This window comes from Thamnophis sirtalis, unplaced genomic scaffold, assembly GCF_051295495.1.
Source record: "Thamnophis sirtalis isolate CommonGarterSnake01/CBP01778 unplaced genomic scaffold, rThaSir2_p1.2 scaffold_2, whole genome shotgun sequence".
In the NCBI taxonomy this organism is placed as follows: Eukaryota; Metazoa; Chordata; class Lepidosauria; order Squamata; family Natricidae; genus Thamnophis; species Thamnophis sirtalis.
The window spans coordinates 148,487,472-148,505,231 of NW_028261382.1; the positions used below are offsets into that span (position 1 = coordinate 148,487,472).

The window sequence follows — 17,760 nt, forward strand, 5'->3', positions numbered from 1 at the left end:
TAAGAATTGCAGGGAACTACTTTCTTGCAAATATCTAAACTTACAATTTTAAGTTTGTCATTCTAACAGCAGTAAAATTATAACACTATTAGTTGTTTTTTCAATAATATTTTTATTTGAACATAAACTCATTGGTCAAGTTTATATTTTGTGTGTATGTACACATACAAATATAGTGCCACTAGGAAACAGCTTGCTGATTTGTGTAGCTAGTTTGTGCTCTGTAGCTGTCTTTAATTTTGTCTTTTTTTGTTTGTTTAGCATAGTCATGGCCTTATCAAGTCATGACATCACGTTCCAGTAAAAGTAATACTCGTTTGGCAGAGATGTGAAAATACTGCAGTTTAGCCTTGCAAATTTGGCTTTAACTGCAGCTTGGCTGAATATCTTCTGTTTTGGTTTGTTTTCTTTGTTTTCTTAGTTTTTGATATAAATCTGCATTTTCATTTTGTTTTTTGTGGTGTTTGCTGTGCATCTTTAAAAAACCATGCATGCAGAAGAAACAGCATTTAACTGTTTTTGTTTCATTTCCTATTTCAGGTAATGCTCAGTATGGCCAACAGCAAGATGCATACCAAGCCCCACCTCAACAACCAGGCTATCAACAGCAACAATACCCAGGTCAGCAGGGTTATCCTGGACAACAGCAAGGTTATGGTAAGCAAGAGGATACACTTGTGTAGGGAATCTTAAATATCAAGCACAGCTTTCGTCAACCTTTGTTTATCCTCTTAATTCCCTGTGTTAATGAAAGACATATGCAAACACATGCAGTAGTACCAGTGGTTTAGTTAGATTCCATAGTTTTGTTTTGTCCTTTAAATGTCAATTTACCAATAACCTATATATATATATGTAAAATAGTAAAACATTTCTGCGTGTATGCAAAATAGAGTTCTAATGAGGAATATGAAAAATATAAAAAACAGTTTCCTTGAATTGAGGATATAAATGTGAAACTCCAGGGGAGAAAATGGGAAGATTGGAATTCCCTCCCCCCATTCTCTCCTAACTTTTTCATATTTTGATGAAGAGGAATTTAAAAATTTGAAAAGAATTAAAAGCTCTCTGAAATCTTTTCTTTTAGAACAATAAATGCAACAATACAAGATATCCTTATACAATGGTACCTTGGTACTCAACTGTTTTGAAACTAATTAAATTTGGCACTCAGTGCATTTTGATGCAAAAAATTTGTCCAGATTCTCATCATTTGTTTGGTGAACAAATTTATTGATACTCATAAATTTGTTTACTCAACGCAGTTTAGAATGTGTCAATGTTGGCTGTCTTATGACTCACTATTCTAGAATGGAAGCACAAGATTCATTCTTTACCTGGGTGGGGTGGGGTGGGTGTACCACCAAGATAGAAGGGAGGAAGGATTTAGTGCAAAGGACAGAAGTAGAACAAACACTCACTAGAACAAAATTTAGAATCCACTTAAAGTAAATTCAAAGAGTACATGTAATTATTTTCTAACTAGATTGTATTCTTATTTTTAACAAATACCAAAGAAATATATTGTAAGAATAATAAACCAAGCTAAGCACGTAGTCATACTTACCGACTACTCTTTCAGTGACCATTCAAAATTGTGAACAAGTGAACTTACGATTGTTTCTTGAACTGCTGAAGGGCCTGAATCATAATTGCAGTTCCCTGTGGTCATGTGATCATGATTTAGACACTTGGCAACCAGCTTGCACTTTAGGTTGGTTGCAATGTCATGTGATCACCATTTGAAACCTTTCCTGTTGGCTTCCCACAAGAAAAGTCAGCTAAATTACATCCTTCACATACACACACATCCCAGTTTTCTGCATTCACACTGTTCACCCCATAGCCTTCCTTCATTCACACAATTCACCCCGGCCTTCTGTATGTATGCCAACCCCTCCCCCCCCTCCCCAACCTTGCTGCACTCCCACCATCTATGGCTACCTTTTACTTGCAGTGTGCCATCTGTACAGCCAGCCTTCCCGCATTCGTGGTCTGCACTAGGGCTCCCAAAACTTTCCCTATTTTCACACAATTCACACATGACTTGCTTCAGCTTCTTTCCTGACTTCCGCCCTCAGCAGCATCTCACATTTCTTACTTGGGGCTCCTGTCACTTCTCACTTAATTAACTGGGTGTGCATTGGGGTTAAGACAACAACTGGGATTGCCTTCACCAAGCAGTATAGTTGTTTCAGTTTTAAATAAAAGGTATGCCTCCCTTCCCTCTTTTATTCCATGGTGGCTACATGGGAAATATTTTTTTTTAAGTTTCAGGAAATCTGTTAAATCTGTACTTGAGACTGTTAACTAAATAATTACTGTGTCAAGTTTGTATCAAAGGGAAATCAGTGGCACGTTCACTAACCATAGATTAAACTAAGCATTGTCCTGGAATGCACGTATAAGAGAGAATTCTGAATAATTTCAATATTTCTGATTTCTTTGTTATTGTTGAAGGGGGGAGTGGGAACGTGGGAGTCCAAGTTAGTGTTTCATCATCCAATTCTGGCACATTGCTATCACTACTGCCTCCTAATGTCTCAAAATGAATCCCAATAATATGCAACATGCAAATCTTAATGATTGCGCTTTTTCTTGGTACAACTTTTAAAATCTTGAAATGCTTTTCTGGAATACAAGTAGTTCTTGGCTTACAACCACAATTGAGGCAAAAATTTCCTTTGCTAAGCAAGAAAGTTAAGTGGCTTTTGCCCCATTTTATGACCTTTCTTGCCACAGTTATTTAGTGAATTTACTGAATTCGTTAAGTTATTAATATGGTTGTTAAGTGTATCTGGTTTCCCCATTGATTTTGTTTGCCAAAAGATCACAAAAGGTGATCATATGACCCCAGGACACTGCAGCCATCATAAATATATGCCAGTTGTCAAGCACCCAAACTTTGATCACATGACCACAGGGATATTGCAACAGTTGTAAATGTGAAAAATGGTTATAACTCAACTTTTTCCCATGCCATTGTAACTTCGGTCATTAAAGAAATGGTTTTAAGTATAGGATTATTGATATAGGAAAGGTGTATGCAATATGAAGAAGTTAAGTATGGAATAATCAAGGAGAAGTAATTTGTGTAAATCAAACTCTTAGATATTTCTGCCCAAGTTTTCCACTTATCATTCTGTCTCCAGATTTTTGTACTTGGCAACATGCAAGTATTCTGGGCAAGTGCTAGTAGCCTTGGCAATTCAATTCCCATTCTTCCCTAGTTTTATTGTTTCCCTTTCTGCTGTGGAAGATCAATACAGCTATATTTGGCTTAAAATATTGAATATGTGAGTAATATATAATATTTTTGCAAGTATAGTACAAGTAGAATAGTCTGTGACAACAGTGTTATATAAATACACCCCCTTTGAATTAAATTGAGGTAAAGTTGCATCTACATAAATAATATTGATTAGACAAGACAGTTTTCTTAATGGTTTTTAGATAATTCATAGGCCTTTTAATTAAGTTGGATCCCACAGAGTCTTAGGGGAGACATCAAAATATTTAATTTCTTTCCATCAATTTTAGAAAAAAAACATTTCACTACAATTTTGAAAATAATGTTTTTACATTATTCCACACATTTAAATCCCTATTCTTTCAAAAAGGCAAAAATAAGATTCTTAAAACAAAACAATTTTCTTTGTTCTGATAGTTTAAAGGTATTGATAACTTTGCTGTAAACTTATTTGTGTATAATTTGGCCTCATTAAGGCAAGCCTATTGATTGTATTTGTAAATCAAGAGAGATGAGTACTTTGGACCTCAAGTGGGAAAGTATAAATTATTAAAATTTTAATTGAAGGTCCTTATCTAGAGAAATAAAAATATAAAAAGTTGTGTTTTTAATTATTGAATTGCTAGAATTTCTGTACAAAATATTGTAGGTCCTTCCCAAAGTGCTCCAGGACCTCAGTATTCCAATTATCCTCAAGGACAAGGTCAACAATATGGAGGATATAGACCTACGCAGCCTGGCCCTCCCCAGCCTCCACAACAAAGGCCTTATGGATATGACCAGGTACAGTTTTTAGAATTACCATATTTTTAAGAGTATAAGGTGCGGTGTCCCCCCCCCCCCCCCAAAAAAAAAAAGTGGATGGAAATGTATATGTGTCTTATACAGTGAATATTGTGGCGGGGAGGAGGAGGTTTGGTGTGGCGCCGATCAGGTGTTCTAGAATGGGTGGCGGTGAATGGACTGCTGCAGCAAATGGGTCATGCAAACAAGCCAGATGAATACCAGATAGATGCTGGGAGGCAGACACAGATTTTTTCTTCTTCTTTTCCTCCCCAAAAGCTAGGTGCGTCTTATGGTCCGGAGCGCCTTATAGTCTGAGAAATACAGTACATATTTTTGAATGTGCGTTTAAAATTTTACTGTTCAAATTCAAATGCTACCCTATATGAACATTTAAGCATTTCCCCTGAAACCATTTTAAATAAAAGGTAAAATCAAGCTTTACACATATACCATTGTGCAAGTTCTCTTTACTTTTCAGGTAATTAGCTGAACACTAGAATCAGTCTTCAGAGCTAATAGGCATTACTATTCATCTGCATGGGTTGATGAATTGTAATGGGCCTAAAGGAAAGATACTTGAGTATTAGCAAATATTGTTCATAGTGCTATCTGGCTCCATCACTACTTATATCAGGGGTGTCAAACTCGCGGCATCACAGTAGTGTCATGTGACATATCGGGACTTTTTTCCCTTTGCTATACCGGGTGTGGCCATGGCCAGAGCATGACGCATCCAGCCCACATGCCAAGAGTTTGAGAGCCTTATTTATTTACTTGTATTTGCATGCCTTCGAACTGCTAAGTTGGAAGATGCCTGCATGAGGACGGGAGCTCACCCCGTCATGTGGATCTCGGGTCTCAAACCTTTCCAGCCAACAAGTCCAGCATCTTAATCACTGAGCCACTATGTTGCCCTTATGCAGGAGTAAAGCTTTAAACAAACCAGCACAGAGAAATGCATGGGTTACAGGGAGACTCCAACTGGCACAATCAAATTATATTTACAACTCACCATAATATTTTAAAAACTGTTTTAATTGTACTTTCTCTGATTGCTATTGTTTCTTTAAAAATATTTTATCTAATAGTTTATATTGAATATTTCTGACCCATAATACTTTTTATCATTCTTCTTGGCTCCTGAAGGACCAGAGTAATACAAAAACAAAATAATAAAATAAATACAAATGTTCGTTTTATCCAAAAATTATCTTTTGTCTTTCAGTCTTTCCAGATCAGAAATTAAAAAGATACAAGAGGTGGATTTCAGCTGTTTTCTTTTTCTGCATATCATTTCTAGATAATTGTACCCCTGGCCCAGTGGGTTATCCTTTCAGAGATAATTCCTTATCTAAACAGAGAAACAAAATTACCATGAATGGACAAAAAAACAGTGGGCGCGGAATCAATTTCCAATTTATGTTACTTATTAATGTTATTTATGGAAATTTGGTAGAGAGTATCAGAAATCACTCCTCCTTGATTGACCCGTGGACCTGCCTGCCACTTTGTTGAGGGGAGGAGGAACAAAAAGAGTCTGGACTGCAGGGAAAACTGCAATCCTGCTCCTCATCCTGACATGTCCCCAAAGGCCCCCTCTTTCCAGAGAGAAAAAGAGCTCAGCCATCAACTATCACCCACAGCCAGCAATGTTCCCTCTAATTTTTTTTCAGTGTGAGCGGAAAAGTATAGTGTGTGAGCTGCACAGTTTCATGCCTGAGCACCTAAGAGAGCCACAGTTTGAACTGCTGTCGCGTCTGCTGGACATTTGCGCAACCTTCCAAGCGTCAAGCGCCAATTGCGAGCGAGGTTTCAGCCTGATGAATGCCAGACATGAAAAGTGCCACTCAAACACTATACTTTTCCCCTCACCCTGGAAAAAAAAGGCTCTCTGCTCAGCTTTTAGATTGTTAGACTGGCTAGAGAGAGACATGGCACCAACAGGGTCCTGGGTCCTGGCATTTTGCAGGCAACCTGTCCTCTCACATTCCTTTGGAATGCAACCCATCACATGTGAATTAGATTTTGCCAATTATCCTATTAAAAGATAACACTATTATTCTAAAATACGACTAACTCGATATTAAAAACTGTAAATATGTAATGCTGATAAATAATAGCAGTAATTGTTATTTAGTATGATTAAAATCAGTATTGATATATCAATATAATATCTATCGAAATTGACAATATACACTAAAATAACAATACAAATATATTATGTGGAATATAAATGTAATAAATATAATATATAAATGCAACATAAATGTAATAAAATAATTTATCATGAAACTCTCCCCCTTTAAAGTAGTAAGATCAATTAAATAGTCTAGCAAGTTTGGACAATATGCTATATGTTATGTTACTTAAGAATATATATACCTCAGAATCAGATACAACATCCACATCATTTCCAACTGAGTCAATAAAATCATATGCCATGCCAAAACTATTTTAAATAAAGATATGAAATTAATCAAGTATTGCATTTATTTTTCAAAATGAATGTACAATTTTTTTATTATTTAAGTTTTGTACCCTATATTTTCTAACTAACGTTAACTTTAAAAAGACGTTACATCAGACTACAATACAAGTAATTAAATGAAGACTAAAATAAGTGTTTTGGCATATTGAGCTTTTTATATTTCTTTCTTATATTGCTTCCTTAGTTGAGAACTTGCTCCTCAGCTTACTTACGCATTAACTGTTTGTTGCTTTTATGGTTTATTCATTCACTGCTCCATCTTCAGTTTTTTTCACAGGGGGCAGGGCTTCCTTCCTCCCTCCCTTCCTTCCTTCCTTCCCTCCCTCCCTCCCTCCCTCCCTCCACTCCTTTGGCCACCAATTTTGATCCAATTCTCTCTCTCTCTCTCTCTCTCTCTCTCTCTCTCTCTCTCTCTCTCTCTCTCTCTCTCTCTCTCTCTCTCTCTCTCTCTCCCCCTCCCTCCCTCCCTCCCTCCCTCCCTCCCTCTCTCTCTCTCTCTCTCTCTCTCTCTCTCACACACACACACACACACACACACACGTTCTTTGGGGGGGGTTGAATTACTCCACCTCACTGCGCAAAGTCGGCTCAGCATGTGTTCAGCCCCCACTTACGCCGAATCAAATCCGCGGCCGGCGGGACCAGGGGGTTGCATTTCAAAGTCGCCAGTCCTCTTGCTTCTTCTCCTTCACCAGCAAAGCTCCCGCTGGCTTCCCCGCCCGTGGCAGTGGCATCTCTCTCTCCACGCAGAGCACCTGAGCTGGCTCCCGCGTTATCCCTCCCCCTTCCTCCTCTGCCGTGCTTTTGAGGCCGCGGGAGCTAGTAGGAAAGCGGCGGAGGTGGAGGCGACGGCAGGGGTAACCCAGAGCCCAGCTGACTCCACTCGGAGCACCTCAGCTGGGCTCTGGGTTACCCCTGCCGCAGCCTCCACCTCCGCCGCTTTCCTACTAGCTCCCGCGGCCTCAAAAGCACGGCAGAGGAGGAAGGGGGAGGGATAACGCGGGAGCCAGCTCAGGTGCTCCGCGTGGAGGGAGAGGCACCAAAGCCATGGGCCGGGAAGCCAGCGGGAGCTTTGCTGGTGAAGGAGAAGAAGCAAGAGGACTGGCGGCTCATCAAAACAAGACTGGGGAGGTCCTTTGCGGGAGGCCAGTTCTAGCCGCCTGCAAAGGACTTCCCCACGTTTGCTTTGGTAGAAATCTCTGCGCGGCAGTTAGAAACTGCCGCACACGCGCACCTTAGAGGGAACAGTGACAGCCAGTCTACCTCACAAGCCAGCATCCGAGTTCCAAAGCAACCAATCATGGGTCACTTATTGGCCTTGCTGCCAGCTTATTGCAGAAGGCAAGAAAGAAAGCTCCTCCCATCTTCCCCTACACCATGCAACTTATAGTTTTCTCAGAAATGTAGTTGGAAAAGACAGTAGTGTTGAAGTGTCCACAACTTCTCAAGATTTCATTATAGGAGGATCATGGGTCCCAGCATTCTGTAAATTGGTCCATTTAGATTGCTTGGTTCATAGTTACTGCCCTATACCTTCCAGTTTTGCCCAATTTAAGGTTACAAATGGACAGTAAGAATATTAGTAGTATATAAACTGATGCTAAAAAATATTCCTGTACCAAGAGAATAGTGTGTTGGTAATAATGGGCTGTATATAATGGTGGCATAATCTAATATTGTTTATGCTATTTATTTTACCTGAAGACAGTTCCAACTTCTTGTATTTTAAAATTACCATGACATTTGTAAATATGTGATTTGGCAGAGGTAAAAATCTATCTTTGAACAAAGTTATACTTACATACTAAAATTAAAAAGCAGACACAGAGTACAATGTACCATATTTTTTGGAGTATAAGACGCACCAAGATTTTGAAGAGATAATTTTTTTTTATTAAAAAAAATTGACCTCCCCCCCCCCCCCCCCCGGAGCACTCTGCAGGCCTCCGAAACCCGCTGAAAACTGAGGCATGCAGAGAGTTTGGGAGGCCTGCAAAGTGCTTCTGGGGGTCGGGGAGGGCAAAAACGCGATGTGTGGGGGTTTGATCATCCTAAAGGATAAGGCTTTCATCGATCTTAAATCCACTTTTCTTTGCCCCTCAGGGCAGGGCAGGACTAAACATATCTCTCTGCGCTTTATTTTTTTCCCCTCTGACACAGAGCTGCTTGGCCCAAGAGCAGCAGTCGGCTTGCTTCTTCTCTTCAGTGAAGAGAGAAAGACATGTGGAGGCTGATGAACCGCCATTGCTGCACTCAACTGGGAACAGCCCATAGGGCAAGAAGGGGGTGGGGATCCCTTTCATATGGATTAATGATTCATGGTTGTCCCTGAGCCACAAAAAGGAAGCCCAAAGAAGACGACCTGGCAAGGCTGCCTCTTTGAACAACCACGCTTGTTCACAGCCCTCTTTGCAACCCCGTGTCCTTAGTCTCAGTGCAAAAGCAGGTGCCAGGCTCCCCAGCTACCATATCTTTTTGCTGCATGACAGATCCGGGCAGATTGGAGGTGGGGGTGGAGGAAGAGAGGAGGAACAGATTGGGAAGTTAAAAACCTGGAATGGGAATACAATCAAGCTCATGAGATTGCTTCGCTGCCACCCCAAAATGCTGTTACTGCGATCTCTTGCCGCCTGGAACTGCCCAAGAAGGGGCAGGTGAAGTGGGCGCTGCAGAGATCGCTGTAACAGGATTTTCGGGTAGAAGTACAGTGATTCAAAGCCTTCTTTGAACTCCTGAGCTAAGCCTCCTGAGCTGCGGGAAGTGACTGCAAGCGATGCCCTCAGGGTGATGACGTTGCAAGCAGAGAAGGCTCAACCCCCCCCTCAGGAGCCGCCAAGCCCTTACTGCCCTTCCGACACCCGTGAGGATCGTGGAAGAAAGCATTTTCAGGCGGTGGATCCCCCCGATTCCAAAAACGGTCCGTGCGGAAGGTGCTGCCATCTGAAAGCTCTTTCCTCCATGATCCTCACATTTCAGGTGGCAGATCTGGCCAAGGGAAAACAGATGGCACATCTGCTGTGAGAGGAGGCTCAGCGGATGTCAGAGGGGCGGCAAGCATGTGGCAGCTCCTGAGGGTGCCTTCAAAAGGCTTTTAATGGAATTACCTGGGCCACTTCAGGAGTCAGGCTCCATGTGGAAATGAGGATCCCCGCTGTCTGGAACCACCCAAATATCCGACACGCAGACCAGTGGGGTGGGACTACATTTGGAGTATAAGATGCACCCAGTTTTTCACTGGGTGAAAAAGGTAAAAAGGTGCGTCTTATACTCCAAAACACGGTATTTTGTATTTACAATGATTTCTAAAAAGCTGTTTTGGAAACCATATTTTGCTTTAAAAAAAATATTTTTTTATATTCAATATATTCAACATATTCAAGATATGTTTTAAAAGACATTTCTAGGAACTAAAAAACTAAACAATGGAATTATGAAATTGTTTTTGAATAGTTGTCACTGAAATCAAATACCAATATATTGCTGAATTCTTTCTTCACACTTGAAATACCAATATATTGCTGAATTCTTTCTTCACACTTGAAATAAGAAATAATCCTACTTTAAAAGAAATCAGTGCTAAGAATGTATGTGTTTTAGTTTTTTGCCCTTTACTTAACTATCCTCCTTTTTCAATTTATTTATAGGGGCAGTATGGAAATTACCAGCAGTGAAAACATAATTTTAATAAGCAGTATCTGTTAGCAGCCTCATCGTCTCTTTGGCATTGTCAACATCTTTTGAAGAAAATCTTCAATTGCTTCTAATTTTAGAAAGAAAATGACAACCTCGCCTTGTTAATAAATGGCTGTATTGGAGTATATTGCCTATCTAGGTTAGCTTTTCTCAGCTAATTATAAACAAATGTAATTATCCTTATGGAAAAATATACATCTGTACTCTAGATGGCAATATTGGACAGAAAATACACTCACAAACAATTTGCAATGAGCTTAGAACTGTATATCAAACAGTTGCAGACTGAAGTATGTGAGCAGTACTGTATGTTTATGAAGGTTAAGGGAATTTAGTATTTTTCCAGAGATTTTTTTGTAAGAGTAAAGGGAAAATTTTTACAGCAGCAATATTTTATATATTATGTTTTTTTCATGTGGAATATGCAAGGTAGTACACTACAAACTGGTAAGGTCGGAAACCCAAGTAGAGGAGAAATACAAACTGCAATATGAGGAATTTGTGGGTGTGTATGCTGGCCTCGGTGTCGGATGAGAAGCCAACCATGTTTTTGACAGATCCTGATATGAAGACTCTGTATCCCAACTACTGAAATGATGGAATTATCATGGAACATATTACCCGTCATATAAAGTAATTTTAATTTACTTGGTGGAAACCTGTAAAATGGTTGTACCATGGCAGTTCATTTTACCTTTTCTTCCAGTAAGACAAAACAATATGAATTTTTAATGGCCTTGTAATGGTTTCAAATAAATAAGAACTGTGATCTTTTTTTGATTGCAGTAGCAATGACTTTGAAAAAGTATTCATTTAGCCTGACTTAAATTTACAAAGTATTTATAAAATTATAGATAGGTTAACATGTATTTTATTTCACAAGTATATTTAACTTGTAGTACAATAATTACTATGTAACAAAGATAGTATAGCAGCTTTTGTAAAACTTGTCTAAACTTTCTCATTCAAGAGTGAATATCTTTAAGAGAGAATACAATTGTGTATATGTCCATGTTTGTATTGGTTATTATGAGACCAAAAGTAAAATTTAATTTTTTTTTAAATGTCAGTTTCCTGATAAACTATAAATTCTGAACAATCCCACATTAGAGAAATTTGCCATCCAGAGCAAACAGATTCATCAGGGAAACCCTCCTATTCTATTTGAGGCGCATTACTGAATTTTGTGTTGCAGAAGCATACCTATATTCAGACAGATATTTGAAAATTTGCTAATAAAATCAGTTGTGTATTGGTATATTTTGATAGGAAAATAGCAGGAAGTACCTGAATTAAGACATAAAAATACATTCCTCCATAATCCTAAATAGAATAGAATAACATGCTTATAGATTCAGTGCCAATTTCCCACCACTGTGTACTTCATTGCTGTTTAAAATTGTATTGCATCAATTCTTAACAGAAGAATAAATTATTTGTGATTTAATATCCTAATTTCTCTTTTAAATTTACTATTTAAATTTATAATGGATTTATATTTTATTTTTAGTTTTGTATAGGATAACTAAATTATATTTTTATTTTAGAAGTTTTATCACAATTATCTCTGAGAATCATGATCTGTAAAGCTATAATCAAGGTGACTGAATTAGATAAATGAGTTGAGAAAAATGTGTTGAATTCAATCTGTTATAGATATGGCTTTTTGTTTAGAATATACTTAATTGACATTAGGAAATAATTTTTCTTTCTAGACCATCTTTTGTTGTCTTAAAATTTCAGTTTTAATAAGCAGAATTTCCTCTGGGTTTTCTCTCCTAGGGAATAATGCATTTTCAAGATTTAATTGTTTTATAACAGTCCTGTTGTTATAAAAGTGTTTAATTGGTTACAAACATTACCTTATTTTGCTAGGTTAAAATAACTTAAGAGGTAGCTGCATTTTATTTTCTGTTTTAATTTAATTTGTAACCTAAACAAAGTGTAATATAAAGTTTGTGTGATACAAGTGGCTATCCCCCTATAAATGGGAATTCAGCATCAACATCTTACCTAAATTAAGTCATTCTAGTTAGATGCAATCAGAAATAAGAAACAACGCAAAAGAAAAAAAATGAAAGAGACTAATCGTTTTCCCAGCCAAAAAAATATTCTTATTTGTTAAGAATAAGAAAGGAAAATGTATGGTTAGGATTCAGGGCATTATAGCAATTAATGCCATGCATGTATGCCCATATGTATGTTCTTGGACAAAACAAATACTCTTGAAGATTTAAATCACTTGACCATTATTACAAAACTAATTCTTGGAATTAATTCAAAATTACTACATTAGTATATTAATAAATAATTTTCATTTCAAACAACTTCAGATTTTGGTACCAAGAAAATAACAAATTCCAATTGTAAAAAATAGACATGATTTATTAACCACATAAAAGGCTGATAAGTATCATCTAAACTGTCTTGAATGAAATTAATATGTTCAGATCCTTCAAAATATTTTGCTGTGTTAATTTCCTTGTAAATTCTTTTAAACAATTTTCAACATTTCCTTGATTATTAGGCTATGGACATTTTAATCTTAAGCCCAAATTCTTTTATGAATTCAGTATATTCATGATATATATCCAATTCACATTCTTTAGTTTATAATATAGAGCATTTGACTTATTCCTTTGTTCTGGATTCAGAAATCCAGACAATGTCTTTTTACTATTAACTTTGGTGAAAATTAGAAGAAAGGACTTATTAGGGCATTTAATATTTAATGGAAAAGAAAAATAATTGGAGGGAGATGCATTTGTTTCTAAAGATTTATGCAGTTGATGTGGCTCTTGGCCTGTTTTTATTTTTACAATTAAAATGTAATATTTGTTTTCATGAACAGAGATCCAAATATACTAGAATATTGGAAGTGTCCATTTTTGTGCATTACATTTTGGGCCAGCAGTCTATCTCAAACAGTATATATCCAGTCTGGTTTTCTCATTCCCTACATACACTCTACAATTTCTTAGCCTGGTGTTTTGCATAACAAAATTCTTAATATGAATAGAAGCACTTGTACCGATAGCATTGAGCCGGGGTGACGCAGTGGTTAGAATGCAGTACTGTAGGCTACTGCTGCTGATTGCCAGCTGCTAGCAGTTTGAGTCGCACTGGCTCAAGGTTGACTCAGCCTTCCATCCTTCAAAATGAAGACCCAGATTATTGGGGCAATGTGCTTACTCTGTAAACCACTTAGAGAGGACTGTAAAGCACTGTGAAGCGGTATATAAGTCTAAGTGCTATTGCTATTTTTTTTGTACGGGGGGGGTAGTATGGGGGAATTGTCATTTTAAATGAAGGACCAAAGCAACTGGAGATATGATAGATTCATTTTCATTAGCGCACAAATTACAATGATTAAGTATTAAAGACTGGAAAGAGTGAAGAGCAACAGATGATTTGGGGCTGGAGGTTGAAACTTGATGAATGGTTGCAGGAACAGGATATATCTAATCTAATGAGAAGGACTAGGGATGACATGATAGCAGTCTTCCAATATTTAACAGGCTGTCGTTAAGAAGAGGGGGATAACTATTCTCCAAAGCATGTGATGGCAAAACATGTAGCAAATAGAAATTTATGAAAGAGAGATCCAACCTAGAATTAGGGAAAATTTATTGACAGAACAATTAATTAGCTTGCCTTTGGGAAATGTGGGTGGTCCAACATTTGAAGTTTTTAAGGACAGTCGTTTGTCCAGAATGATGTAGGGCAGGGGTGTCAAACTGGATTACTTTGAGGGCTGGATCAGCATTGTAGTTTTCTGCAGGCCAGTGGGAGGAGATGGGACGGATGACTCCTACAGCACCCTGCTGGCCAAAATGGGTTTTTGGCTGGCAGAGTACTGCTGGAGGCCAGGGAAACCGAAAATGGGCCGTCCTGTGGCCCAATTTGGCCGGCAAAGGCACCATGGGCTGGTCTTTTGATATTTCCAAACTGGCCTCAAGGACCAGATTTAAGCACCCCATGGGCCAGATCCTTGAGTTTGACACCTCTGTTGTAGGGATTCCCACTTGGGCAGAGACTGGACTTTCAAGATCTGTTCCAACTGGTATTCTATATATTGATCAACTGAGCCTGCCATCATAACTATGCTCTATAAACAATAGAACTTATTGTATCTGAATACTTAATCCTTTTACACCATTCCCTTCACATGCTAAAGAATAATAGCTGTCTGGTTTCCATTATCTGTCTCCATGCAAGTTCACAGTGCTAGCTTTTATTTCAATGAACAATTTTACTGCAGCTCTGCTTTCAATCATGAATGGGCTATTTCTAAAATAAGAATAAAATGAATATAGCCACCATAGTGTGGAAGTCTCTTGCAGATGAAGAAAAAAACAGAATAAATGTTTTGGTGTCAGAAGGGCTTATTGTCACATTAATTTCCTTGCTTTTAAAGTAGTAGATATGGTGTACACCAATTGAATAGGATTCTAAGAAATTGTTCCAATAGGATTTAATATGCTGTGCAAGCATGAAAGCAGTAACGTCATGTCTGAGTTGACACACAACATCTTAATTCATGAATTATTTTACATTTTTTTAGCTTGACCTTTGTCAGAATTTAGCCTTTAGGGTTAGGATTCCTTGAAGCCACAGCAGAATTTAGATTTTGCAGGCTTCAGAATATTTGAGGTTGGAAAACTTGTAACTATCTAAATTTCAGATAGGATGTGTCTCTTTCCTAACAAGACAATGGTTTGGTATTCTATACAAAACAATTTTGCATTATATATAATGATAAATAATTGCTGCTTTGTTAGGTTACGGAGTTCTTTTTGTTTTATTTATGTTGTACTATCAGTCTGTTTAATATTTCAAAGTATTAAGCAAGAATGATCCACAGCCCTAACACGTGCATTCTGTATTTCAACTGGTGTGAGACAATGAAAGGCAGGGAAGGCATAACAAAGGACCAAATACAAAAATCACATATGGACAGTGTAGATAATTAATGCTCATTTCAAAGGCTATCAATGTAATTCACAAAATCATAATTTAAAGCATCCTCCTTTCTTGGTTTGCCTTGAAAAAACAAAACTGTAACCTAGATGTATGATCACTACACTTACACATTTATCTGTAACTTAAATCTACTGTATATCCAGTAATGCCAGATGTTTATACATACATGATATAGTGATAAATGATAGAGGGCAAGAAAGGGGCATCTGGATTTTGTATTTTCCAAAATTTTTCTTAATCTTTATTTGTGTGTGTGCACGCACACACAAACTTACTATAGTGACATTGTTCTCTTTAATGTAATGAGATTCACTTCTGATGAAACAAAGTCTTATAAGTTTTTTTATAGCAAGGGAAAAAAAGAAAGAAAAGCATCGACTTCCTACTTTTTTAGTTATTTTGGAATAAAATAACATTGCAACCTCAACTACTTTCCTTTTACATTTTCCCAGTATTTTCATTTTTATTTGTATTTTATACTTAGATAAGTTTAATTTTTTAAAAAAGTTTTCTATGGTGCATGTGTTCAGCTGTAAACCTGCTGAGAATGCTTATATACCTCTTCTCCACTTATAAAATAAAACAGTATATTTATATTGCTAAAAGCTTTTCAATGTGCAGATTGACATTTTTTGCAGATTTTTTTTGAAGAAAAAAAGTAGTGCTGAAACCTTATGAAGTGGATTCTGTAAAATACATTTTCATGAAAAGCACTGAAGGTAAGTTCAAATTTCAGAGCATACTATGACTACCTTTTGAAATAAATAAAAAATCTTTCAATAATTACATTTTTTTCTATATTTCCTTTGTCACCACCTACACAACAGGTGCCTGTTTTAATCTATACAAGCTGGTACTTAGTCTTCACTCCTACATAAACGCAATCATTTTGCAAACATATTCTAATATTAATTACCCCCTTGGCACCAAAAGTTAGGATTTCTTGATGCAGCCCACTAATGTAAAATGCATTAGTGCAGTTGTTAGTTTCAAGTATTCAGATTCAGATTCTCTTTAATAAATAGTGATGGGTGGAGTAATCTGCTACTAACTACTGTTATGTACATGCTTTTTCATCGGTGGGGGAGATTTCAACCCCTCATATTTTGATACAATTAACATTTGTTTTGGAATTAAATAAATATCCATCAAATTATTTTTCAAGAATATTCATATAATAATTTCATATAGTTTTGGTTTGTTACTACATGAAACTACTATTGGAAAACTGATAGGTGCAGAATCTAAAAACTTAAAGCAGAAATTCTGTTTTGCAGACGGTACTACCCCCTCCCTGCCTCCATTCCAACTATCTCATCCTACCATTTAAAACCAATTTTTAATGGATATTTATTGACTTGGACCAGATTGATTGTATCTTATTTCTTTAAGAGATTATTTTTATTCTCACAGCAGCGCAACAAATAGGCCAGGCTAAGAGTAATTAGTCCAAAATCATCCCAGGGATTTCATGGCTGAGTGGGAATTTGATCTGAGATCTCCCTAGGTTTTCTCTGTAACCACTATATTACATTTTTGAGTCAGGTGAGAAGTGTAATTATAGCATCTTTGTAATATTTAATCATAATTTCTGGTATGTGTTAAATAAATAATAGAAATGGATTCTATGGAAAGTGAGACAGCATATAACAATTTCAAAAGAATGTATAAAATCGAGAAGAATTTTCAAGAATTATTAGGACATCTTTTCCTGCAAAAGACAATGATAACCATATTGTTAAGTTACTTAACTGATAATTAGATAATAAAAATACTTGTTTACTATAATATTATTACTTACTCTTGTCAGTTTCATAATATTTTGTTTACGGTTAATACTCTATTAAACTTCCATTTAAAGAATTACTCTTTCTTTGCCATTCTCATTAAGAAATTGTTTAGAGATTCTTTATAACCTAATTGATCTATCAGTCAATATTAAGGATATGACCAAAGGATCAGATAAGTAGTGATGCTTTGTTTTGTTTTTTGAGATCTAGATCAAGTAATACATATTCAAAGATTCTCAAAAGAGTAAAAGAAATTGGCAATTTTGCCAGCAATGTAACAAACTAAATCATGTTTTTTTTCTTTTCCTAGACAGTCATTTTAAAGTAAGGATATGGTGTTTTGATGCCTTAATGTGAGGAGTCAAATACGACATTAAGAAAAATATTTTTAAAATGGTCTAAGAATTTTTCTTGACAGATTTTATGGAGAATGAGAGTTGAACAATATTCAGTTGATAGGTAGAAAAAAAACTTCTACATATATATAATTAATCTAAAGAGTTGAAATATTTTTTTTCAATCTAACCTGTATATTTTATTTTTAGGCTGATCAGGCACAGAAGAGGGAGCAGAAAGTGCCAAAGCTCAGATTAGAAATGAAAGCAAACTCAGAAAAGCTTTGAAAACCAGTAGGTGCTCAGTTACTACTGTGCTGAGTATCATAGAAATAACTATTAAGGCACTATCTTCAAGATTGGAAGAGCAGAATGAAGCAGTTAAAACTTTGGGCTCTGTCTAACCCCTCCTCCCTCTTTCATTTTTGTAGGAAG

The 17,760-nt window shown here is 36.8% G+C and overlaps 1 protein-coding gene across 8 annotated transcripts in view; it reads left to right on the forward strand.

The window, feature by feature from the left end:
• SS18 (SS18 subunit of BAF chromatin remodeling complex) overlaps positions 1–17,760 on the forward strand; it is a 38,481-nt gene that overhangs the window by 20,358 nt on the left and 363 nt on the right. For 2 of the 8 annotated variants that reach the window (XM_087707152.1, XM_087707156.1), the window contains 3 exons: positions 541–657; positions 3,900–4,033; positions 8,685–10,158. In XM_087707152.1, the coding sequence (XP_087563278.1) occupies positions 541–657; positions 3,900–4,033; positions 8,685–8,798 (365 nt within the window). In that variant the 3' untranslated portion in view covers positions 8,799–10,158. The other 6 variants (XR_015695654.1, XR_015695655.1, XR_015695656.1 and 3 more) reach the window with 6 other exon arrangements.